This window comes from Pempheris klunzingeri, chromosome 20 (assembly GCF_042242105.1).
Source record: "Pempheris klunzingeri isolate RE-2024b chromosome 20, fPemKlu1.hap1, whole genome shotgun sequence".
Lineage (NCBI taxonomy): Eukaryota > Metazoa > Chordata > Actinopteri > Acropomatiformes > Pempheridae > Pempheris > Pempheris klunzingeri.
In genome coordinates, this window is record NC_092031.1 from 17,120,299 (window position 1) to 17,147,087 (window position 26,789).

The 26,789-nt window shown below is 45.2% G+C and overlaps 1 protein-coding gene across 1 annotated transcript; it reads left to right on the forward strand.

The window, feature by feature from the left end:
* Nucleotides 1-502: 502 nt before the first annotated feature.
* pkd1b (polycystic kidney disease 1b) lies at nt 503-26,246 on the forward strand. The gene is made up of 41 exons (XM_070852143.1): nt 503-575; nt 1,699-1,879; nt 1,970-2,178; nt 2,338-2,456; nt 3,180-3,327; nt 3,400-3,665; nt 3,771-4,523; nt 5,365-5,496; nt 5,676-5,821; nt 5,962-6,098; nt 6,592-10,250; nt 10,768-10,908; nt 11,296-11,578; nt 11,665-11,767; nt 12,176-12,304; nt 12,453-12,603; nt 12,788-12,925; nt 13,208-13,352; nt 13,453-14,184; nt 14,533-14,686; nt 14,885-15,050; nt 15,207-15,402; nt 15,518-15,685; nt 16,056-16,196; nt 16,350-16,560; nt 16,930-17,053; nt 17,329-17,472; nt 17,634-18,054; nt 18,162-18,282; nt 18,374-18,540; nt 18,854-19,056; nt 19,146-19,343; nt 19,427-19,581; nt 20,281-20,481; nt 20,994-21,168; nt 21,277-21,459; nt 21,532-21,544; nt 22,431-22,581; nt 22,676-22,864; nt 25,120-25,231; nt 25,329-26,246. The coding sequence occupies exons 1-41, from the start codon at nt 503-505 to the stop codon at nt 26,244-26,246; spliced, it is 12,156 nt and encodes a 4,051-aa protein (XP_070708244.1).
* Nucleotides 26,247-26,789: the final 543 nt, after the last annotated feature.

The window sequence follows — 26,789 nt, forward strand, 5'->3', positions numbered from 1 at the left end:
CTTTGGTCTCTGAGACTTGTTTCTGTCAGGACCCTGAGCTGCATCCTGCCCGAGTGAGTCTGAGCGTTTCTATTGAGTGCCGGAGGTTTTACAACATGGTAATGAGCAGCGCCGGCCTCCTCTGTCCACTCCGCTTCTATGGCTGTTGCTGAGAGACAAAGTAGAAGTCACCCAGGCGCTCGAGAGAGAGAGAAAGAGAGAGGGGAGAAGAGGCCTTTAAAACAACGACACCACCATAACTCACAGCGTGTCCGCAGGCCGAGGGGAGTGGAGGGAGATGAGAGTGTGTGTAAAAGACACAGAGCTGGGTTTAAGGGAAAGAAGGAGGCTGAGAGAGGAAGAGAAAAAATGACAGCTTGTACTAGAACACCGGGGATGAAGGCTGAGTCAGGAAAAAAAGACATTTGATACAGTGATGGGAGTGCACTGATCTGAGCAGTGCTCCTGCTTTAATTAGGCAGAGAGTATTTTTTCATCAGGAGGATACCATGTGCTCTACAAGATGACAGGTACCCTTTCGTCACTAAAGCCGGCGCTGTGGATTCTTTGTGTGGTTCTGACCGCTGCAGCTGCAGGTGGGGGCCTTCAGTTTGACTACAAATACAAATGCGATGTTTGATTTTTGGGAAATTCTGCCTGTGCTTGCCTCCTTCAGAGAGGCGAGGGTTTAGAGACGTAAACATTTTAGTTTGACATCTACAGTTTGCCTAAGCAGAGATCACCGTCTTGTCTTTGGCAGCTCACTGTGAATTTAGTGATTGAAATGGTTCAGAATGGGGTTGCTGGAGTCTTGGGCTCATATTTGATGTAGTTTTCAACACTACATTTACTCATACTGAACATTATTTCAAACATTTATACACTTTACTTATACAGTTTTTGTTTCAGGTCATCACAATATTACTACCAACTAATTTTAGTTCACTAATGTAAATAAAGGCAAAGTGCATTCACTCAAGTCCTGTACTTAAGTGAACTTTTGGGGTACTTTACTCAAGTGTTACCATTTCATGCTTCTTCATACACCTACACTACAATTCAGAGAGAAATATAATCATAAATCAGTCACAGGAGGCCATTTTTTGTATCATGAGGACTTTTGCTTTTAAGACATGAAAGGCGTGTTGCTGACAATCTGTCTGTACTTATACTTGTGTAGGAACAGTATATTTAAATTGAGGTATATACTGTTGCTTACAAATCTGAAAATGTATTTCACCTTAACTAATAACTTATTTCCTTCCCAGAACGTTTTCTATTGAAAATAATTCTACTTCCTGGAAACATTTGGGGCTTTTGGTTCAACGGTCAAGCAGGTGTTTGTCGTTGTGTCACTTCAACTGATATGTTCAGCTCAAATTTCCCGATTAGAACAGGTGCTGATAAATCATAGCAACATTATCTCAAGATGAAACATCACAGGTGAAGTGTGAGAGTTTGTGTAAAATATGAAGCATCTGTCCTGTTTTATCTCTGCTTACTGCATCGTCGTGTGACTTTTGATCTCAGTCTGTTGAATCAATAGAACAAACTGACACATTGGACATGACTTGGCTGATCAAATGAATTGATCTTCACTTGTATGTAAGCGTATTTGCCTCATAAGTACGGATTTCGTTTTATTTACTTATATCTTGAGCTGTTATTTCTTGGACTGCTATCTGAGAAATGACTCATCTTGCATGCTGTTGATTCCAGAGGAGACCCCCTGTCCTAAAGGTGGACGGATCCTGGTGGCCAGCCGGCGATGCTATTGGCTCTCTGAGCTGACGTCTGCATGGACTGAGGCCCAGGATTCTTGCCGACAGACTCAGGGAGGAGATCTGGCTTCTGCTGACAGCCCGGATCAGCAAAATTTCATCCACTACTCCTTTCCAGTGTAAGCGCCACAGGCAACGGCCTTTAAAAATGGCTCTTTTCATGTGTCTACACAGGCTGATGTCTCCTCTTTGTTTCTCTGTTGGTTCAGGAAAGCCACTGTGTGGGTGTGGCTGAAGGGATCGGGGGGAGAGGGGTCGGACCATGTTGGGGGTGAGGAGCCAGTAAGGGCTGCGTGGTGGGCCGGAGGTAGAGAGAGTCAGGGGGTATGTTCACAGATGGCCTTGGGGACACAGGGACTGTGGAGGAAGGCTCAGTGTGCTGGAAGATACCACTTCCTCTGTGAAAAGGAAGTAACGGGTAAGGTTTGTTTTTCACTGGAGAACACCAGACGCACAAATTAATATAAAAATAAAATAAAAACAATATTTTAATAGATACTGAAACTAACAGTGTCAGTTTTGCTTGATCCTAATGATATTATAAATGTCATGGAAGTATCATTCTGTCTCCATGCAGAGTCTTTGCCGTCTGTGGACAGTTACCTGACTGGAGTGGTTCTGATGAGTGGCGCCTATGATCAGACCCAGATAAAGCCCTCTCCTAACGTCCCAGACATCGGACAACTCTCAGTCGAGGTCTGGTTTTCTGATCTGAAAAGAGAACGGAACTCCTTAGTTCAACGTCTCAAAGCTCACAGCCGTAATAAATAAAATAAATAAAGAGTAAGAGACTAAAACAGTTGATAATCAGTGATCTAAAACAATTTCCACCCAAGGTATTCCTGCAGTTACCAGGGGGCACGTGGAGATATTGTGTTGACTTATTATTCTAAGCCAAGCCATGATCTTTTCCTAAACCTAGCCAGGTAGTTTTGGTGCCTAAACCTAACCAAACTGTTACTGAAAACAGATTTTTTTTTTTAATATATAAAATTGGCAAATAAATTGATGTAATTTACGATTGTTCTGACACAGGATTTAAATCCCACTCTCTTGTGTAAAAACTAAACCATTCAGCCATCACACACATATTAACCTGTTTAGGAATTTATAAATAAAATGGATTAATTGCTTTCAGTAATTTTTACCAGTTCAAACTGTTGATATTTCGGCTGAATGAGAAAAACATTATCTAGTTTGATCAAATTAATAGTATTAAATAACATGTAGTTTAAAATCAGTTTAAAAGAAGAAGAGGTTTGGGACCAACTAAGGCATGGTTGAAAATGAAATTGATTTAATTATGTGATTATCTGCTTACAGAAGTGGTCTTTGACATCATCACTGTGTAATCCCCTGTACTTGAGTGCTTATCTGACTTTCAGATTTGTCTTGCTGGTTTATCCTTTCACTCTTCAGATGCAGCTGTTCCCAGGCCTGTGGTTCAGTCATGCAGGCCAGTTGGTATCAGTGGAACTGGTGGTTAGGCCCAGCTCAGTGTCCTCTCTAGCCCGTGTCCAGATCCTCCGACCCTACTGCAACCCCAACCACCACCTGGTACCCCCAGGTACTGTACAACAGTTACTATGAAGGTTTCCTGTTTGACACTGAAGGTAATAAACTCCCCTTTGCTCCTCAGGTTGCAGCTCTCTCCTTAATCCATTCAGCTTCTGCTCAGCAGTACCGCTGTGTAACACCACAGGCGGCTGCAGCTTAGGCCAGTACTGGTGTCACCTGCTGGAGGCCTGCGTGAGCACGACCAGTCCCTGCAGTCCGTATGACTCTGAAGCAGGGCACCGCGGCTTTGCTTTACCTCCCAGATACCCTGCAGTACCACCCTTCTACCACCTGGTAGCTGACCTGCCTCTGAGAGTGACCCCCAGCTCTGAAATAAAAACTATAGGGGTATGTTGATCTTTGATGCATGGTATTAACTTTTCCTGCAGCCATTATGGACCTATGATGTTTGAACACAAGATTCCTTACTTTTTTCTGTTTTTTCTGTGACAGCTGCTTCTTCCAGATCGAGCCATCATGGTGTACCCTGACGATATTGTGGCGATACAACACACTGGCGATTCTGGAACATTCCTACATTGTCTGAAAAGTGAAGCCTCTTTAAACTCTTCCTGGCGTCAAAGTTACTTGTCTCTTAGGAGGGCAGAGCGGGAAGGGTGGTGGGAAGGTGGCCTCACTTCTCTGCCCCACAATGGCCAGTGGGTGGATGGGGTGGTGTGTGATCTGAGGATGCTCTACGTGGACAATCTTCACAGGGGTACTGAGCACGATGATACCTTTGGCTTCACCCACAGAGAGGCAACTACGACTCCAGATATTTGGACTCCTACTCCAAGTCTGAGATCTAAATTTGGGCTTGATATCATCCATCCCATGCCAGATGGAAATAACCAGATTCATGTCCAAATCAACGTCCCAACACTCATTGTTGTCAAGGCCCTGTCTGGAGAGAAAGCCAGGAGCTCGTGGTCTGCCCCGGTTCTCCAGACTGGGGTCCCCTTCCTACCATCGTGCCCCGTGAAGGTGGCTCAGTCTTTGCCTAGCTGTAAGAGGCAGTCCCACGATGCCTGGTTCTCCTCCGTGACTCTGGTGTTGCCCTCAGTGGGGGTTCACATGCTGAACATCAGTGTGATGGATGCAGCAAGCTCTCAGAGTGTGAGTGTGAGGGTTTGCGGCTACGAGGCTGTGACAGGGCTCAGTGTTGAGCCACGTGGATGCCTGAGGACGCCCATAGACACTCCACAGGTGAGAGTGCAAAAATTCATTTACAGCATACATTCTGCTTTTTTGACCAAATATTTATGGTGACCATGTCAGCAGTGTTGCTGTAGAGAGAGCAATGTCCTAATGGTTTTAGAGAGACCCTGACTTTTCAGCTTTTGACACCAGGGAGTAAAATCTATCACATATTATATGAAATATATCAATGTCTCAGTGGATTGGCACAAAATTAGGTGCAGATATTCATGGTCCCTAGAGGATGCATCCTAATGACTTGGTGATCCTATGACTTTTCCTGTTGTGGCGTAAAGAGGTTGGAATTTCCGGTGAAATGCCCTGATAACTATTAGATGGATTTCTGTAAAATTTGATACAGACATTCATGCTCCCCACAGGATAATTTGTAATAACTTTGATGATGCTGTTGCTTTTCATATAGAGCCATTATCAGGCCAAAATTTCAACATGTCCAAAACTGCACATATCCCCTTCAGCTTGGCAAATGTTAGCATGCTAATATGCAAAATAAAGATGGTGAACATTGTAAACATTTCAGAGGTCAAAATCTCCAGCCACATCTGCAGTATAAAGTAAACCTAGATTGTGAAACCAACATGCTCTGGCCTGTGGCCTTTATCTGGGCCAACATTACCTCAGAAACTTTAATATTTTCATTTTGAGCATTTCAGAACTTTAAATGTTAGAATCTACTGCTAGTACTCACAGCTGCTAGTGTGGTTGTAGACAAGTCTGTGCTTTCACATTCTGTCAAAGGAATGTGTTCATGGAAAACTGCTCTAAAACTTAGAATTGATTATTTATTCCCTCACATTGGTAAGTTTTGATGTTTGTTTTTACCTTGTAGTCATTTATAGCCAAAGTGGAGAGTGGTTCCTCAATAAAATTCATATGGGTGATGGACAACCTGGAGAAGTTTGCCCATGAAGGAGAGTCTTACATTGTAGTATTCAAGAAACCTGCTGTATATACACTCAGGGTAAGACACTTTATTCATCTCTGTGATGTTAAATTTGCTCATTTATTGCTTATTTTTGATGTTTTCTTGAATAGAATAAAATTGTACTTCATTCCAACTTCATGATGTTTTGCTGAATCACCTCTTGAGGTTTTTTTCTTTCTTCCAAGGTGACAGCTTCCAACCCTGTTAGCTCCCAGAGCCAGCAAATCCAGGTGACTGCTGATGAAATAACCCCACTGGCTGAACTAGAGTTCCTGTTAGTCAAGGAGGTCATAGCTGTGGATGCTGCACACCTCTACACCCTCAGGGTCAAAGTGGACATCTCCCTGCCAGTCACCTTCAGGTAAATCATTGCATAATAACATATATTTCATAAATACTGTGTACCCTTGACTTTACAACAAAGACCAACACTTGAAATGTCCATGTTAAGTTGTGCTTTGTCTAGTTATTCTAAATATCCATGTGGTGTGTGTCACGTAGATGGAACTTTGGGGATGGCAGTACCAATATGATCCACACCCAGTCTGCTCCATGTCAGACAATGGAAGGACTAATGACGAGAGGCGAGAAGCAAGCATATGTCCAAGACTCAGTCAACTATACCTTTTCCATCCCAGGTAAACAAACTCACAAACTATTATAGCTGAATGTTGGAGTTACACTCCTTGTGTGGCCAGCAAAACAATCTCAAGTTCATGCTATGGTTGCTTCATGCATGGTGGATGTGCAAGAGGCTAACAGACTCACAATATCATGATTATTTGTCGCTGATGTCGCTGATTTGTCGCTACAGCTTATTTCTCCTGCCCCCAAGTGACCAGAAAGTCATTTAATGCTGGATTATTACTACTTTAAAAACACAGCAAATTAAGCATACACAAAATGAGCTTTTAGCAAATATCAACATACTGCTATTTTCGTATGTGACCTTTTTAATTTGTCTTTTAAATTGATTTTAGATTTTATAAAAGCTACTTAACATAGAAATGAAAAATTCTTTGTTTTGGTGACATTTGGTGGTAAGAACGTCACTAGCAGAAACTGTGCTTTGTACGTATTGTTCATTGTCCATCAAGGTAAACTATTTTCCTGTGTGCTTGTTTTATGCAGATGACTACACCCTTCATGTCCAAGTCTCCAACCAATATGACAACACTGACACATTCTTGAAGATAAGCGTCCGCCCTCAATTAAATCACCTCCTCATTTCTTCTTCCCTTCCCGTGCCCCTCGTCAAACAGACTCTCCCCCTGGAAGCTTTCGCGGAGCCCTCCACTTATGCTGTCATCTACACATGGGACTTTGGCGATGGCTCGCAAGCTGTCCAAGGTGTAAACCATAAAGTCAGCCACACTTTTGCATCTGCAGGAGTTTATAACATCACAGTGTGCGCCAACAACACTCTCAGCACTCTGACTACCTGGCTCATGGTGGAAGTTATGGAGAAAATCTTTGGATTAATGGTCAGCTACAATGGACCCACTGAATTTAGCTGTGCTACAGATTTCAGAGTTGCAGTGGTCACTGGTACGAGTCTCATGTGGAATTTTGACTTTGGTGATGGTTCCCTGCAGAGAAACCTTACAGATGGTTCCATCTCCCACATCTATAAGTCGCCGGGCAACTATACAGTAGACGTCACTGTCTCCAATTCTGTCAGCCAAGCTCAACAGTCAATCAGTGCAGAGGTCTATATGTTGGCTGTTAGTGGAGTTCTCCCCACAGAATGTGTCATGAGTGGAAGGGACATAGAGCTTACGGCTCTGGTGAATGGCAACATATCCACCCTGTCTTTCCATTGGCTGTTTGGAGATGGATCATCGCTCACTGCAGTGAGGGGACAGTCGACAGCCATACACAAATTTCAAAACCAAGGGATTTTTCATGTTAGTCTGAATGTGTTTAGTTCTATCACATCTGTATCATATAATTTGAGTATCTGCGTGGAAGCACCGATAACCAACGTGACTGTGCAGTCATCACAGGAGGCAGTGGCAGTAGGAGAAGAGGTCTGTTTCAGTGTGTTGGTTTCCCCTGAACAGATGGCAGGTTACCAATTCAAATGGTTTAGCAGTCCCTCTAGTTTTTTTGCCATGACACAAAACGCTCAAGAGTGTTTTATCTTTCAAGACGAAGGTGTTGAGGAGGTAACAGTAACGGCAAGTAACAAGGTCGACAACAAAACTGCCAAAGCTAGTATCACCGTTCAAAACCCTGTGAGTAAGCTGTCTGTGGCACATGACAGTCAAAGTGACACACTGACGGTTAATACATTAGTATCATTTTGGGTAAGCAGTTTCATTGGCAGCAATGTGTCAGTGCTGTGGGACTTTGGAGATGACTCTCCTGGCGAGCAGGGGCAAAATGTGTCACATGCCTTTACCTTGACAGGTCAGTTCACAGTCACGGTCATAGCGTTTAACGCCGTTAGCCGTAATTCTGTGACCCTCAAAGTGAATGTTTTACTTCCTGTTTCAGACCTTTCACTTCACACAAACCAGCCATATGCTATAGTAGGAGAAGAAACTCTCATCTCAGCAATTAGTAGCGCTATTAGTAGCACCAACTACTACTGGACTGTGGACGGTATCACCTCAACCAAACAGGGAACTTATCAGTTTAGATATGTTTTCCCGGATCCAGGAGTGTATCAAGTGAGAGTTATAGCAAAGAACTTGGTGAGTAAGAAGGAGGCAGTTATTTTGATTGAGGTCTTTGAAAGAATAGAGGGTCTTCAGATTAAATGTCAGAGCCTGACGAAGACAAAATACATACCAACCGAAGAGGAGCTGCTATTTATTGCCTCAGTCACCAAGGGCTCCAATGTCACTTATCTCTGGAGTGCAATGAACCAACAATTAAGTGGTGATGGAGAGCTTTTTCATATGTTAGCTGAAACTCCTGGTGAGATTTCAGTCCAGCTCAGAGCTCGTAACAAGTTGGGTGAGACCTCTACCATTGTTTCTCTAGTGGCAGTGCAGCGTGTAAAAAGTGCACACATTACAACACAATCAAACATTGTGGCATCCGGGAAATTAGTGAATATCTCTGTATCCGTGGTTACTGGGTCAGACCTACAGTACCTTTGGTATGTAAAATCTGATGCTTCACCCCTGCAGACACATGCGCCCTTTCTTCTCCACACTTTTACAAGTTTGGGTCATTGTCTCGTCAAAGTTTCAGTTCAAAACATTCTCAGTCACAGCAATGCCACCAAAGAGTTTAATGTTCAGGAGGAGGTCCAAGAAGTGGACTTTGAAATTGAAGGAAAGACACATCCTTTTTATATCACCCCAAGTGCTGTTGTTCCGCTCCATGGGCTTATCAGGAAAGGTGGTGATCTGCGCTGGAACTGGAAAGTTGAGGGTCCCAAAACCATGCTTTTTAATGCTACTAATCAGACCTTTAACTACACATTTCCACATGCAGGCATCTATCAGGTGTCATTGAATGTCTCCAATGGGGTGAATTGGCAGATGGTTTCACACAGTGTCACAGTCCAGGATGCAATCAGTGGTCTCATGCTGAACAATTCCAGGTCTTCTTTCTGCAAAGGGGAACAATTTACTTTCATTCCAACAATCTCAAAAGGAAGCAATGCAAGCTTTGTTATAACTTTTAGAAACAAAGACTGGATTCATAGTCAGGGCATTCTTGAGGGGCAGTTCACCTCATCAAGCCTTCCAGCGGGGACACATCTGGTTACAGTAAGAGCTTGGAACCAGGTCAGTAGTGCTGAGGTGTCTTCCAGCATCCTGGTCACTGAGGATATCCAAGGATTGCGACTTGTGAACTGTTGTGTTGCTGCTCTAGAGCCTCTGAAGAGAATACAGCTCAAGGCAGAAGTTCAAAGTGGACTTTCAGTCAACTACACCTGGATACTTCACTTGGTGGGGTCTGAGCCCATATGGCTCATTGGAGAAGAAGTTATATTTACTCCACCAGAGAGTGGTTCATTGTCTGTTAGCGTGCTAGCTACCAATGGAGTCTGCTCCAAGACGCTAAATGATACCGCTACAGTTCAGTGGCCTGTTAAGAAGGTCAAGCTTGTCTGTCGCTCAGAGAGAATATTTGTCGGACACGCAGTCACGTTTTTTGCAAAAGTGGATAGAGGGAGCAACCTCACATACCTCTGGGACTTTGGAAACTCTAGTGAAGCACTGGTGACAGAATTAAGCTCAGTCGATCATACTTATTATGTTCCTGGGAAATACAGTATGATAGTCAAAGTCCTCAACAGTGTCAGCCATGTGTCCACACAGCTGGACATGGAGGTGGAGGAGCTCCATTGTACAAGCCCTCAAGCTTCTCTTGTCCAGAGCCAGTCTACTATCTACAGGTCCAGACTGAGTTTTTTTGAAGCAAGCGTTGGCATTAACTGCTCTGCTTATAAAACCGCATACCTATGGGAGATACTCAAAGATCCAGATTGTAGCGATGCCAACTTAGAATTAGCTGGGAACAAAGTCATTCTTAGACATCAGGTAGACACAACTTCCCCTTTTCTCTTACTACCAAAGCATACTTTGGAATTGGGACAGTATTGCCTGGTGTTCACCGTTTCGCTTCAGGGAACTCCTCTACTTGTCCAACGAAAAACCAACATTACAGTGGTCCAGTCCCCGCTGGTAGCTGTCATCAAGGGAGGCTCACACAGGCTGTGGCCCAGCATCAGTGACCTTGTTCTGGATGGATCTGAGTCCCAAGACCCGGATGTCGAGGCAGGAGTGGAGGCTCCACTCCAGTATCACTGGGCCCTCATGACAGAGGTAAAGGCCTCTTGATGTTAAAGCAGTGTTGGTGTAATGAAAATGATATTGATTGCTATTATTAGAGAAGTATAAAATAGCAAGAGTCAAAATGGTAATATTAAGTCTTTGATACACAGTCATGCATCTTTTTCACAAACACCTGGGTGTTTCTTTTTTCAGAACTCAACAGAGTCTGATTTTGTAAAGCGGCCCTTTAGGAGTAACAGCAGTACAATAACTGTACTCAGCACACAGCTGCACCCAGGCACAGTCTACATTTTCACCCTAACTGTACACAAGGCAGGGAGGAGACCTGCATCTGTGAGCCAGACAGTGAGTATTACCAGTAATCTAGATTCTTTTTCTTGAACTTGCACTTCAGTTGAGGAGAACTATATGAAGTTATGTTGAATATCTGTTGCAAATAAATTGTTTTGGAGACTTGGGCAGTTATGGAAAAACTTAACCATGGGCACACACACACAGATTTAGTTGAGTAAGACACTTCATGCACGCCTCTGTCCCTTATTTTTAGGTGACTGTGTGTGAAGTTCCTGTGCTTCCTGTGATTGTGGAATGTGTGTCCTGCATCGTTTCATCCTCCGCTCACCGCACTAGTTACACCTCCCCCGTCATCCTCTCTGGACAATGTGGACAGTGTGACGACCAGGCTCAGGTAATGATTTTGATAAATACAGTCAGTTAACATGTAAAGTCACTTTTGAAAGTAAGGACAAAAGACATACCGAAAAGCAAACCATCTCTTAAATACATGCCACATGAAAATGCAGTGGGAGTACACGTGGAGAGAACCTATTAACACACTGTGCTCCCTCTGCTGCACTCTCTGCTGTTCATTATCTTTTTAATTTTAGTGTTTATCTGCTTAGAGAATTAATTTGTGATTGGACAGTTTAATCTTTATCCAATCTTGGCATTGCTTAATTAGGTAATCAGGATAAATTAACAATACAATGGTTTGTTATTTGCAGCCAAGAAATCTATAAATATATACAGTCAGACATTCGTTATTATTATGATTCATGCACGTGTTTCCTCACAGTACAAATGGAGTGCTGAGGACCAGACTGGCATGACCTTTGACCTTAACGAGGTAGCCACCTCTACAGGGAGGCATTCCTCTAACTTGGTGGTGCGTTCAGGTGTCCTGCAGCCAGAGCAGAGTTACACCTTCACACTCAATGTATCCCAGCCTGGCAGAGGGCGGTGGGGCAGCGCCAGCCTCACGATACAACCTAACAGTCCACCATATGGAGGCCTTTGTGATCTCAGTCCAGAGTCAGATATACGTCTCCTGGAGACAGCGGTCACCTACAACTGCTCAGGTAACACTGTGGCCCAGTTACCATCGATATCTTCGACAGTTTGACAGTTTGACTGTGCATCGCTGACATCTGTTATTTTTTGGCAGGGTGGCGGGATTATGAAAGTAGTGCCTCTCAGCTGATCTATACCTTCCAGGTAGCACCATGCCAACCCATTGGCACCGTGTGCCCCCTGCTCACTTTGTACAGGTGAATACAGGCTTCATCTTCCAGCTACTAATGAAAAAGGAAGTGTGATCCTCACCAGAAAGTTAAAAATCTGCATTAAAGGCCACATTTTATGTGGATGTACAATCATTGCTGTTGGTAAATGAAGTGAATTGAAAAAAAATAGGACCTCATTGTGTGTTATAATGAATGAGAAAACTTCTCAGTTCTCCTGCTGTAAAATCTGATGTACTTCCTTGTCACCAGCGCTGTCATTGGAGTTGTTGGGAACCAGGAAGAGCTGCAGGCTTTGTCAAACTGGCTAATCAGCCTGTGCTGCTGCATTGAATTTAAACTTGGCCAGTTTTTTGTGTTCAGTTTTGTTTTGGTTGATTCTCTTTAAGAAGTCAGGTTTGGGTTTGCTTTTATGTTTTTGATTTCTCTCTCCAGAGGTACTCGTTCCACATTTGGCAGCCTGGTCCCAATGGGAAGTTCTGGACCAGAAAGAAGCGTGTCAGTCATCACAGTTACATTGCTGGTAGAGGACCATCTGGGGGCAAAGGTCATTGCTCTGAACAGGTGAGCTTCCAGGACTTGACGCACCCTGAGCAAAATAAACATGACAACAAAAATGTGTTGTGATTTGCAACACCTGCCTCCATACTCTATTTTTCAGTCAAAAGTTTGAAAAATCATTGAGGCTGTTCCTGATTCCTCCTTTCTCCAGAATATTAACAGTTGAGAGTCCAGCAGGAGACAAAGATGCCAGTCAGTGGCTCAGAAACAAGAGCCAGACAGAGCTGTGGGCTTTAGTCCAACATGGCAACCCACAAGAGATTATTCCTTATTCCATTGCCCTCACCAGCCAGCTCAATCAGGTAATGTGTCAGCATCGTGATTCATTTTCCAGTGCATGAAATGACGCTTTAAACTGATTATGATTAACTAGCCATTATCCATAACAGAATAACTGATGATGATGAGCATAGTGGCTGTTAGAATCTTGAAAGACTTGCAATTGCTCATAATATGGAATAATGAGTTTCACCCACGTGTCCACAGATGGACTCTGGACAGACTGCCAAGGAGCTCACAGACAGAAGGGAGATCCGGGAAAATGTGACCCAAGCCCTGGCGTCTCTCCCCGTGTCCTCCCTGCAGGATGTTGATCAGATCAGCTCTGCGTTATCACAGTCTACTGTAAGCGAGCATCACTTTGTTTCCTCGTTATTTCCAGTCAGAAATACTGAACGAGTGATCACTAATATTGGTAATGCTTCAGAGGAGACAGCTTCAGGATCTCAAACATGAATTCATTGTGAACATCCTCACATTAATTCATGGGAACACAGATGCACTGAGAGAGAGAGAGAGGAAGCCATTTTACCGCAGAGCTTTAACTCATTCTTCTCAAAATTCACCTCATTTTCAAATCTTACACCGGTCTGTTAAAAAATTCTCAATTTTCTCCGTTTTCCTAAGGCTGTTCCCAGTGAGTTGGCGTGTGATAACTGCCCGGAGAAGCTTCTGGAAGCTGTGGGGAAGATGATCCGTGTAATGGAGGAACAGATGAGTCCTGGTGTTTTGTCAGCTTTTGAAACGGGAAAGAACATCCTTAACATCATAGGTGCTGGCCAACCACCGTCTCCTGCACGCCGGCACGTCATGTAAAGATTGTGAACTCTACCGCGTGGCTGAATATTTTGTGTTCTTTGTGTGTTCCTTAGGTGGCACCCTGGCCGCTGTGTCTGAGTCAGTCGGTGTCTCCAGTTCCCGTGCAGCCCACTCCAGCACTCTGCAGTCGGGTTCCACTATCGCCCTGTCAGCGCTGGGTCACGCACAGGCCTTAATGCGCTCTCTGATGCACTCACGTGTTCACGGCGAGGCGCCCCTTTCACTCTCCACCCCTTATATCAATACAGTGGGTTTCCATGGAGACCCCTCCGACCTTCTCTGCACTCACCAGTACAACCGGTCCAACCAAAACCAGATCATCCCACCTGAGCCATCATCAACTGACCAATCTAAGATTTCCCGCCCCCAGTGTCAGTTTCATATCCCCACCTCCCTCGCTGCTCACCTGAAGAGTCGGAAGCCTGAGGTGGTTCAGGTGTTGTTCGGTGTGGATGCGGATTTTGGATCCAACCCTTTACTGACTGCAGCCGACCCTCCGATTTCCACCACCCTGGTTGCCATGGAGCTCACCACGCCTCAGGGCCAACTCATACCCATCCAGGATTTGGACCCTGAACAGGCCATACGGGTCACCCTGCCCAACAAGTATCGTATGGGACAGGACGACGGGGATGGAGAAGGGGGAGTAGGGGGAGCAGGGAATGGGACGTGTCTCACTCTAACGCTCCCCACCAATGGAAAGTTGAATCTCACAGTCAAAACTGTGGATGGACTGGATAAGAATGCAGGTTTATACATGTCCTTCAACTTCAGCCTGAACTCAGGTACAGTAGATTATTTTCTTTCACTGGACTCTTTTCTCTTTTTACACTTTTGCTTTGTTTCTGAGGATTTTTTTTGTTGAAAGCAGCTACAAAACCAGTCTATATTAAAATATGAACACATTTCCATGAATGAGTGACAGTGGCTGTGACAGTTCTGGGACCTTGTGGTGTACACATGACATTTCAGCATGTCAAAAGCCATTTGTTAAATAATGAGAGTGAGCTACCTCTAAGGTCAATAAGGCAGCACCTACATAATTATTAATTAACCTCACAGTATATCTGTGAGTTTTTTGCATGAATTATGAATTAAAAAGGCTGTTTTCAAACTGCATTATGCATGTCTAGGAGCTACTCCAATGAGTCTGGGACATGTCAAGATAGAAGTGGGCTCTACAGTGCCAGGGACTAATGCATCCCAGGATTCCCTGGTGAGAGAGTGGGCTTTCTCTCTCTCTGCTCCGACCGCCTCCAGGGAGGAGACCATCTTTCTGTCCCCGCTGTGAGTCACAGCTCTTTTTCTGCAACTTCAGCGCTCAGTTTAATTTGCTCGTTTTTTTTTCTGAATGCAGAGATACTTTTTACGTGACTGAATTTTCTCCCACGACAGTTTGAACGGGACAGACAAGCCTCTGTCTGTCAACCTGACCTCGTCTCTGGCAGACGGCGGCCCTGTCCATGTGTCGGCGTGTGTGTTCAGCTCTCTGTGCCAGTACTACAGTGTGGAGGAGAGGCGCTGGAGCAGTGAGGGACTGCAGCCACTGGAGGGCAGCACGCTCCACACAGCACACTGCCTCACCCAGCACCTCACCATGTTTGGGGCCAGTTTGTTTGTTCATCCTGGGGCTGTTGTTCTGCTGCCACCGGTCTGTGAGAACACATAGCATCACACCAATTGTTATTTTGGCCATATCCTTTAAATATATGGACAAATAAGTACATTGCAAAGTCAGAATTAGAAAAGAGGATAGTCATCATCAAGCTCTTCCCCTTCTCCCTCCATCCATTTGTTATCTGTGCAGTCAGGTGGTCCCATGCGTAACATGGTGGTGGGGATTGTGTGCGCTGTCCTGGTTCTGATTCACCTGCTGGCTGGGCTCATTGCCCATAAACTGGACCACTTGGACAGCTTGAGACTGAGCCAGGTCCCCCTGTGTGGCCGGCCGGGCCTGTACCACTACAGAGTGCTGGTGAAGACTGGCTGTCGGCGAGGAGCAGGTCAGTATGATGTAGAAATGAAACATGAAGACAAAAGCAATAAATGCTCTTTGAATTTATGAAACTTCCAACTTTGTATGGTGGAGAAGATTAATGCTGTGGTTTGACCCGTCAGGCACCACAGCACATGTTGGCATCAGTCTGCATGGTGTGAATAAGAGCGGCTCTCGCCATCTGCAGAGGGATGGGGCTTTTCAGCGTGGCAGCCTGGACCAGTTTCACCTGGAGACAGATGATAACCTGGGAGAAGTTTGGAAAATTCGCATCTGGCACGACAACACAGGTACTTTAAAACTGGAAAAATATCCTTCTTTAATATTGTTTTGACTCTTTTTAAAAAAAAAAGTGACCTGATTTCCATATAATCTCTTTTGGAATCAAGGTCATATTAAATCAAGTAATTTAAGTAAAATTATTTCTACCTCTACGATACCAAAAGATTTGTTGAAGTTCAGATATTTTAGTTATATATCTGCACCAGTATGTATGTGTGTGTATTTATATGCATACGGTCGCAAGTTATCCTACTTTTTATCCCAAAAACAAGTCCATCCACAGCTGTGTCATGGAGCAAGGGATCAAACTGACGTTCACACTTGATACAGTAAGTAGACTGATGCGAACCCAGCTGAATATCATGTATGTAAATGTAGGTCTGGACCCGTCCTGGTATGTTCAGCATGTGGTGGTTTGGGACCCTCAGACAGACCACATGTTCTTCTTCCTGCTGGAGGACTGGCTCTCTGTGGAGAATCCGAAGAACGGCACTGTGGAGAAGGACGTACTCGCCTCATGTAAGCTTATACAGTACATATTACCATCTCATCACCATGTCATTTAACATTCTATTTAATCAATCAATTGATTTTTCTTTCAACTGGGGGCGGTGTTTGCGTGGTGTGTTTTCCCTGACGACTTCTTTCAGCGTTTCAATTCATCCTTCACAGGTCCAGAGGAGCTTTCTCAGTTTCGACGGGTCTTCGCTTCCCAGCTGATGTTTGGGATGGTGGAGCACCACCTGTGGCTGTCGCTCTGGGAGCACCCTGCCCACAGCCGCTTCACCAGGGCTCAGAGGGTTACATGCAGTGCCCTCACAATGCACCTCTACCTGGCACTGGGGGTTCTGTGGTATGGGGCAGTTGGCACAGAGGGGCACAGGTAGGATAGCTTATAAACCCCTAATCCAATATGAATCGAAAATCAAATGCCATATAACAATGCTATAAATTAGCATATATGTTAATGTGAGTGTATTTCCACATGATTCAATAGGATTTTAATAAAGATACAGAATAAAATTTCTAATTAAAACTGGATAGTCAACGGTTAACATGAAATTGCATTATGAGTAAAAAAAAAGAAATACTGTGTAATGTTTTATTGTATTTTTGGCTCATTTAAAGGGACATTATGTGATTTCAGCCAGTACATGGCATTCAGTTAGCACTTTTCCAGACATGAACTAGTCTGTGAGTTTATTCTGCAGCACTGACATGATGTAAGTGCTTTGTGTCCCTTTTCCACAAGTGGACCTGCTTCAGCCCAGCTGCTGGTTAACCTGGAGACGGTTGCCGTGGGGATGACTGTGGCGGCACTGGTGTTCCCTCTACAGTGTTTCCTCTGTTTCCTATTTAGAAAAGCTCACAGTCAGGTAACTTAAAACAGCTCAACACCACTTTACTTTCATGATAAGAAACTTTGTCCACATGACCTGACGCGGGTTGTGCTGGTCCAATCTTTGTTAATCAAACAGTCTTATCTCAATACGGAAACAATAGTAAGTGTCTCCCACTTATCTGATTGTCCATTCGGAAATGCTCAGGCAGCAGGTCTGTGTGTGTGTGTGTGTGTGTGTGTGTGTGTGTGTGTGTGTGTGTGTGTGTGTGTGTGTGTGTGCGTGTGTGTGCGTGTGTGTGTGTGATTCAGGTACCCGTGGATATGTCAGTTCCACCTTCTCCTGTTTGTCACTCTGTGGAGATGGACATCTACCTTGGCCAATCAGAGCTCTCTGGCGCTTCCTTCCTGTCTCTGCCTGACTCCTGTGGCCCAGCCCAGGACAGTCCTTCATCTGTGAGAGCACACACACACACACACACACACACACACACACACACACATACACATATACGCACGCACACACACACACACACACACACAAACACACATGGACACACACACAAATAATTGCCATTCTCCTCGTGTCTCACTGAGTGTTCGTCTGGTTTCTGTAGCTACTGGAGAGCAAGATGTTTGACTCCAGTATTCTGGACTTTTGGGCTGCGTCTGGCTTAGTGCCCCGGACAGATGGAGCATGTCAAGAGGAAGGCATAGGGACGTGGACGTCCTGCGACAGCCTCCTCAATCTACCACTAGGCCCACGCCTCACCAAAGCGACCCCAGCCCCCAACCTCTGCAAGGCCTCACCTGCTCTCGGCCCGATACGCCAGCTGAGGAGAAAAAAGGCCCTGATGCAGCTCCGCCTGGCCTCGCCCTCCACCACTGGCTCACCTACTGCCCTTCTCCCTCCCCTGTCAAAAGACATTTCCAGTTCTCACCAATCCCCTGAAGCACTGGACCAAAAGGTCTCTACCATCAATGGCAGCTTAGTGCAGGCTCGTAACCACAATCTGACAACACTTCTGTCTCTGTCTGGTGAGAAACTCTTCTAATAAACTCAGAAATGTAAATATTCCCTGCCAAAAAAGGAAATTACAGCATCATGTTCTAGTCCGATTGTGTATTTTTGTGCTTAATGCCAGAGGAGGATCTGCTGATGTCTATAGCAGCTGCAGCAGCAGCAGAGGATACAGCAGATAGGACTAACAGCAGCTCCGACAGCGGCCGGGATTCCCCCAGGACCACCTCCTCACTCTCAAACACGTGAGGATCGCATCTGTGAATCGTGCGAATGCCATTTCACGCAGTTCTGTGGTGGAATCTTCTATATCACTGTTATTTTGTGTGTGATTAGCCGGAGCACCTCCTGCAGCAGCTGGTCAGAGCAGAGCGAAGATAAGACCCCGTACGGTGCAGAGATCCACAAGTGTCCCTCTGTGCTATCTGTAGACTCCGTAGCCAGCACCTTCCTGCCGAGCCCTTCTCCTGACTCCACGCGCTCCTCCTCCACCACACGCATAGGTACTAGACCGGTGGTCCCCAGTTCCCAGACCAGTGGTTTTGGTCAGATGTGTCCCCACTGTCCTGTTGGATCAACTCAAGTGCCCCTTAATTTACCAAACCTGTCATGTTTCAATTGTGTTCACTGGGATTCATTTCACACAGGATGTTATTTAACACTAGGAATTCTATAAAAGGGGTTGTTACAGTAAAAATTTGCATTCATGCCGCTTATACTGGGAGGGTCAGAAGTAAATACTCACTTGGTGTCTTTTAATCCAAATGGTCTGAGGTGAATAGTGTGTGAGATATCTGCTGCTCAATACCTCCATAGGTGTTGCTCGAGGTCAGCCCAGCTGGCTGCTCCCCCCCTGGGCACTGTGTGTGATTTACCCCCTGGTGGCTGCGCTGGTAGGAGCCTGCCTGGCTGTGGTCGGACTCTACGGCAGCTTCATGCCCAGAAAAGTTGTCCTCATGTGGCTGCTATCGACCCTGTCTGCCTTCCTCACCTCTGCTCTGCTGCTGGAGCCTCTCAAGGTGAGCTCAAACATGTCATCTACTTAACTCACTTCCTGGATCGTTGGCGGGTTATCCCTTTGATTTGCATCTCCTTTGTCTTTGCTCAGGTGTGTGTGCAGGCACTGATCTACACAGCACTGTGGAGGCCAGTGGATCCAGAGGTGGAGGACCAGCTGGCTCAGGAGACCACTGTGGTGAGGCCATTTGGAGAGCACGGTGGGAAGGTTCGGCCGCCATGCGGTTACGGGCTGCTGCAGGCTAAAGAGGAGGCCCGCAAAGTCAGAGCTCTGCGATCACTTATGAAGGTAGGAATGACGCCGAACTTCAAAAATTCAGTGGCAGTTTGGCTCCATTTTTTTGTTAAGTTCCTTCTGCCTCTTTTCTGTAGCACTGTGTGTGCCAGCTGTTATTTCTGTTGCTGGTGCTGATGGTGAACTACCAGGACGGCGTAGAGCAGAGGCAGGGCAGGCTGCTCCACTCCGCTGTCAGGCGCCATCTTCACACAGCACCCATGGGGGTCCCCAACATCACCTCACTCTTGGAGTAAGCACAACACTCAGCTTCCTGCGGTCAAAACACTGCCCCATACCAACTGATGCTGAGCACAGGGCTCTGCTTGTTCCACTAGCTATATAATAACATGTTTTCTTCATCAGGTGTGCACATGACTTTCCCTGTCCAACATCAGTGACAGAGGTTGTTGTGCACGTCCTGGTACTGTACTGAAATAAAATCGGAGGGCTTTTTGTGTCTTTTTCGAAATGCTACCATTTGCTTTTTATGATTTTCATCAGCCCAGTTGTGAATTTTACCTCCACACGTAGCTGAAATCTGTAAAAATGAAACTGCAAAAGCAATACTGCTAGTGTGCTATTCAGCCTATTATAGATAATAATAGGGAATTCATGTAGGAGTTAACTCATAACTTCATTAAGAAACCTGATGTGCATGATGTCATTCTTCCCATCGTCTTAATTTCTGCTTGGTGTCATCAGAAAAATAATCATATCAAGGTATCTGCACAGAAAAACACAAAACGCTGTCCTTTCATGGCTATGAAGCCTGTTTCAGTACAACTTTAACTCCTAATGACCTAAATTACTTTTTAAAGTTCTATTTTCCGAATTTAAAAGGTGTTTACAGTGTAATTATCAGGACAAAAGAGAAACGTCTGTCTGCATATTTTCTTGCGCACATAAACACACATAATCCCAAGCTCATGCCGAGTGTCCTCTCTTCCAGCTGGTCAGACGCAGAGCAGTGGATCAATCACACCTTGGTGCCTCACTTACACCAAAACCCCTCGCTGCGCCTCGTTGGATTGCCACGGCTCCAGTACACTCGTACTCCGAGTCCTCTAGCAAGCGTCCTCCTGGGAAACAGCAGTGCAGCAACGCAGCAGCTCCTAGCTGACCTGCACATGGCGGACTGGAGCAAGAAACAGTAAGTGGGTTTGTTACGTCAAGGTCACTTCATCTCAAAGACATGCAGAGCATGTATATATATATATATATATTAATACGTTCGTTCTTCAGTTGTTGATTCCTCTGAAAGCAAGAAACTGTTGAATTACTCTTTTGAAAACAATGAGCCGTGCCACCCCATTAAAACTTTCCAAAAAACACAACAACGCAACTTCTTTCTTCTGGGAGCAAATGGAGCAATAAGAGGTGGTTATTTTCTAATGTAGAATACCAAACTATTTTGCATATTTTACATGGAACACTGACCCACTGATGTGATTTTGTTCATATAGTATTAAACCGATATTTTTGCATCAACCATTCATTGTAATGATGAAGTCTGCACTTTTAGAGACACACGGGTTATTGAATTCGGTACTATATTTAATCGGTATTCATTAAGAAGCATAAATGTTATCATTTAGAAGTGCTTCATGAATATTCATTTTGATTTGATCCTTTGACACTAACTGTATGTTTTTTTGATCCCAGGTTTAAAGCTTTTTCTGTCGACTTCACACATCACCACAGAGAGTCTGCTTTATCTGTGTGCGTGTCCATACACCTGGAGTGGGCTCAGACACACAGAGCCGTCCCATTTATCTCCGTCCATTCACTCCTCGTCCCTTCAACCTTCTCTGGGCTGGACCTGCAGGTCGCACTTACGGTAACACACACTTTAAATCTTTTAAAGACATCAATATTAGAAGATATTCTAAAGAAAAGGATTCCAAAGTCATTAAAGTTGAGAAAATCCACCGGCTTTATACGGCAGGTTCTTCTTCTCATCTCTGCTCTCCTCATCTTGTTCGGAGAATTGGGCTCCATGGCTACTGAGCGTGCCCACTATCTACTTCAGTGGAGACACTGGTTCCAGCTTCTCCTCGCCTTGTTGTCCTTGGCAACAGCCGTCCTGCAGCTCTGCTTCCTGTCACAGGCCGCTTCCCGTGTTTCCAAGGTGAGAAAAGAAAACAGAAAAACCTTTTCAGATCCATCGACCTGACTTCTAGCTTGACTGTCAGCTGAGCAGGCCCTTGTTGTATGTTAGCCCAGTGAATCCAAGTTTCACCAATGTTCTCTTTAGACTTGGTGATTGTTTGATAACTGCATCTACAAAGTCTGTCTCAGTGCTTCACATGTCCTTATAGGTCAGTTTAGCAGATTTGGAGGCCAGATACCCTCCCACAGACTGTATAAAAGAAGCGGACATAGCCGCAGTGACGGTGATGGGCTGCTGTTTTGAAGCCTTAAAAGTAAATGGCATTTTCAAAGTCGCCATCTTTCTTTTAAAGTCGTCGCCATCTTGATTTTGGAGCCAGAAGTCCCCCACCTCTGATCTCATGTCAGATAGAAATGAACATCACGCTGCATTGAGGAAGACTTGAAACTAGTGATCGAGATCAGAAACTAATTCAGAAAAAGTTAACTGAGGTAATGCATTAATTGAGAACTAAGGTTTTCATTTTCTCATACACTTCCATACAATTGGACTTCTGTTTCAAGCCAGTGGATTCTCTGCCTGCTGGCCTTTAGAGAGAACGTAGGTTTAAGGCACTTCCTCGTTGCTTTCACTTTTCAGACCTGGAAGCTGAGTCTTTTATACAGTTTGTACAGGTACATGCAGCCCTAATGCTACTGTGTATTAGTTTATTAAATTACATTTTAACATTTAAAACAGAACATTTTAACAACATTAATATTACAGTAAAAATTCATTTTTTTGTATGTGTTGTGCCATTTAGCTTCGGTCCCAACCACACAGCTTTATCAACTTCCACACTGCTGCCCTTCTGTCACAGAGGTGTTCTCAGTGTGCGGCTGTCCTGCTCACTCTACTTGTTCTAAAGGTAAATGAGAGCTCTTGTTCACCGTTATGCAACTCTGTATGGGTCCCCAGCAGTCCCGCTCTATTGAACGTCTACTGATTTCCATTTTTGTGTGTTCCAGCTACTGGGAACCTTGAGGTTTGTGCAGAGGTGGGTGGTGTTAAGCAGAGTGCTGCAGAGAGCCTGGAGGGAGCTGTGGGCTCTGTCTGTCCTACTGCTGCTGCTGCTGCTGCTCTGCACTCACCTTGGGAACATGGTACAAGAAGGAAGGTTCAGCTGAATTGAATATTCATAAGGAAGAAATGTATTTCATATGTCTCTGTCATTGTTTCAGCTCTTCTCCCGTACTGTGGAAGGTTTCCTGTCAGTACGTCAGACTGGTGTCTCAGTGCTGTCTATGCTGCGTGGCCGGAAAGCTCTGCAGAGACTATGCAGGATGCACCCGCTCCTTGGCCCTCTCTATGCACTACTCCTGGTGGGGGCATCTGTTTGGCTCTTGGCCAGATTCTGTGGAGCTGTTCTTATCCGTGCATACAGGTACCCAATGTCCTGCATGTACTCAGTATTACTGATAGCGGTGTGGATGTATGGGTAAAGACATAACCAAGCATTGTCCGTCCTTGTACTACAATCTTGGAAGTTTGTCTTGTACATTTTGCAGTATTGACAGATTATGGCTATGTGCATGCAGTAAGTACTTTAGTGTGGCAGTGTGGGTCTGCTCACGTGATGCTCCGGAACAAGCAAGCTGAGCAAGCTTGATGCAGACTATCCCTGAGTTCACAACAGCCCCCCCCCCCCCCCCCTAAACATGAACAAGTATTAAAACTGTTAAAAATGAATGAACAACTAGAAGGTAATACAGGAGGATGCTGGGGAGGTGGAGCAGATAGCAATGTGGCAGCAAGGATACAGACTTCACCATTGTTGTATGCAGACTGAATGAAAACCTATTGTGAGAAATGGGTCATGGGCGTACATGATTGGAGGGTGCATGCAACATGTGACTATCAAATGACTTCCAGACCTGCCTGAACAACTGCAAGGTGCCATTTTTTTAGGACAGTGTAAACGCTAATATTTCCTACAAATGACCTCTGTTGCTTTTAAGTAGGATCTTTACGGCATGTTTTCAACATTTCGGATGTCTCCAAAAAGCTAAGAAGTGATGCATAAAATCACAGATGGGATACTCTGTTTGAAACATTAATGAAGGTGGGATGATTTTTATTATCAAGACTGAAAAGGTTTTCAGTATGCAGGTCTTCAGACTAAGACTTTACAGCAATGCTATCAGCTCTATGAGGCTGTACTTGGGTACATCCGTGCTTAAGTCAGCATCCTGACGTGCTCACAATGACAGTGCTGGCCTGCTGATGTTTAGCAGGTATAATGTTTAACATGTTCACCAGAATAGTTTATCATGTCATGAATTCAATTCAATTCAATTCAATTCAATTTTATTTGTATAGCCCAATATCACAACAGAGTGTCTCATAGTGCTTTACAAAGTTCACTGAAATAAACAAGTGTAAGCAAACAAGCAATCTAATAAAGAGTCCAGCAGTCGATGAGGCCAGTGGATCAGTCCGATGGATCAGTCCGAGGCATCACCTGCCCTTTATGACCCTCCTTCTTCGGGAAGGAAAAACTCAAAAAACCCAGTGGGAAAAGAGAAACCTCCGGGAGCACCACAGTGAAGGAGAGATCCAGCTCCCAAGGACGGACAGGCTGTAGCCTTGGACAGACGCACATCCATTGGCTGGTGGAGAACCACATCAGCGGGGCCAGGACCAGGATCCATACGAACCAGGGAACCACATCAGCAGAACCAGGACCAGGATCCACAGGAACCAGAGAACCACATCAGCGGGACCGGGACCAGGACCCGCAGGAACCAGAGAACCATATCAGCAGGGCCAGGACCAGGATCCACAGGATCCACAGGAACCTGAGAGATGAGAAAGCACAGAAACGCTCCGGGGAAGATAGCAAGTTAGAGGCAGACATTTGACTGACATGAGACATAACGATGGAGAGGAAGAGGAGGAGAGAGAATAGAGGAGCTCAGTGCACCATAGGAGTCCCCCGGCAGTCTGAACCTATAGCAGCATAACTAGGGGCTGGTCTAAGGCCTGATCCAGCCCTTAAATATATGCTTTGTCAAAAAGGAAGGTTTTTAGTCTACTCTTAAATGTAGAGAGGGTGTCTGCCCCCCGAACCCAAACTGGAAGGAGATTCCACAGGAGAGGAGCCTGATAGCTGAAGACTCTGCCTCCTGAACTACTTTTGGAGACTTTGGGAACCACCAGTAGACCTGCATTCTGGGAGCGCAGTGCTCTAGTGGGGTAGTACGGTACTATAAGATCTTTAAGATATGATGGGGCCTGACCCTTAAGAGCCTTGTAGGTGAGGAGAAGGATTTTAAACTCTATTCTAGATTGAAGCCAACATTTGTTGAGGCTGATGGGAGCATTGCTGGTTCTGCATTCTCCTTTCCCAAGGTGAGTGCAGGTATTTGGTCATAAACCAAACTATTGGACCAGTATTGGACCAATTGAAAATTTCCTGGTGGTTCTATGTGAAATGTAAATGTCATCCCCGGATATCTGTAAAACATTACATGGCAATCCATTAAATAGTTGTTGAGATATTTCAGCGTGGACCAAAGTGGTGGATCAACCACTTTCACTCCTGGAGACACGTTGCTAATGGTCTTCAAGAAGAATGTTTTTTAAGGGTAAAGATTGCATTAAGAATATTTCATTATTAATCGTTGCTGTGTTCTTCAGGGCAGAGCAAGCTGAGCTGTACCATCCAACCATTGAACCTCAGGACTATGAGATGGTGGAGTTCTTCATCAAGAGACTCAAACTGTGGATGGGACTCACCAAAGCTAAAGAGGTAGGTGGTGCACTATTCAGTGCATTTCACTGAGTAAGTGAGAAACGTCCACAGTCAACATATGTTGCTGATTCCACACATTTGTTTTCCTCTCTAGTTCAGGCACAGGGTGAAGTTTGAAGGTATGGACATCCCTCCTTCCAGGTCCTCACAGGAATCCCGACTTTCCACCCTGTCGTCCACCCTCCCACCTTCCCGCTCTCCTTCCCTGTCTTCCTCATTTTCATCCCCCCGTCCCCCGTCCTCAGCTCTCTCTATGAGGTCCGAGGACATGTCAGTGTCCGTGCCTGGTTTCGACGTCCAGCCCAACCTGGACCGCTTGCTGCCCTGCGTCAGTGCACTGCTGTCTCGTTTTGATCAGGTCAATCAGATAACCGAGGACGTTCACAAACTGGAAATGAGACTAGAAGAAGCTCAGACACGGAGAAGGAAGAGGTGGATCAGTGACAGGGACAAAGGTGCAGAACGATTTGGAGAGTGCACAAAGCCAAAGGCAGTGGAAGCAGAAGGAAGGGAACCAGGAGAGGTTAGATGCAGGAGGGCAGGTCTTCTCTACTCCAAGCCACGAGTTTCCCTTCCATCCTCACTTTCTTTCACTCCCCCCACACTTTGCTTTTCCGCGGCATCAACCTGCCTCTTTCCTCGTACACGTAGCACCTACTCTGAGTCTGAAACAGTACCATTCCAGCCCCAGGCATCAAGCGACAACCGTATCTCTGAAGCAGCCAGGCTTGCGTCAGGAATCTGCGCCACGCGTCCTGCAGGTTCTCCTGGATTTGGAAGGTTCCCCAGGAGAAGAGCGTGGCATTCTGGGAGCTCTCATTCAGCTGATGCAGCTCAGAGGATCTTCCTGACCCAAGGTGGCATTGTTCCTTGTGGCGATGGAGGAGGGAATTTTGCATTCAACAACTCTAGACCTAGGAGTGAAGAAGGGCTGAGAAGACATATCAGTGACGGAGTCCCTGTGAAGAAGAGGGCTTGGATTGCTGAGGGATCAGAGACTGAGCAAAACTAACTGTGTTTAAACTGGAAGTGAACTGGGTTGATAAATTCTATTGTCACTGGATCTGTGCAGAGCCCCTGATGGGATCTCTGTAGCAGCTTGAAGCTACGAAGCGCTGAACAGCTGTATTAGTATTAGTATAATGTAACACTGTTCTGATGAATTCATATAGTTTGCTAGTAGGTGCTATTCAGGTAGCATTAAAGAGCCTTTGATTTTCCATGTAAAAAGACCAATCCACTTGTCATGATGAGTACTTCTCAGACAGTGAAAATTGTTGTACAGTGCTTTCTGTGGCTTTGGAGGAGTAAATGACCCCAGATGATGTCATCAGGGGCGAGTGTGGAACTACAATAGTAACTGGAGTAGCATTTAAGATCATCTCCTCTCAAACACATACAACTGGCATTTTCACCTGTAGCGTACCAGGGATCTACTATTTTACTTACCATGCCCACTGCAAAGGAGGTGATGTGTGGGTGGCCCTGAGGAAGAACAATGAGCCAGTAATGTACACATGTGATGAACACAAAAAGGGCTGGATCAGGCATCCGT

What these genes read in the sequence shown, in the direction of transcription:
- pkd1b (XM_070852143.1), top strand. Translation starts at nt 503, where the DNA reads ATGACAGGTACCCTTTCGTCACTAAAGCCGGCGCTGTGGATTCTTTGT. An exon ending in CTGCGTTATCACAGTCTACT is followed by an intron (nt 12,926 to 13,207) that starts GTAAGCGAGCAT and finishes CGTTTTCCTAAG; the next exon opens with GCTGTTCCCAGTGAGTTGGC. An exon ending in GAAGGACGTACTCGCCTCAT is followed by an intron (nt 16,197 to 16,349) that starts GTAAGCTTATAC and finishes CATCCTTCACAG; the next exon opens with GTCCAGAGGAGCTTTCTCAG.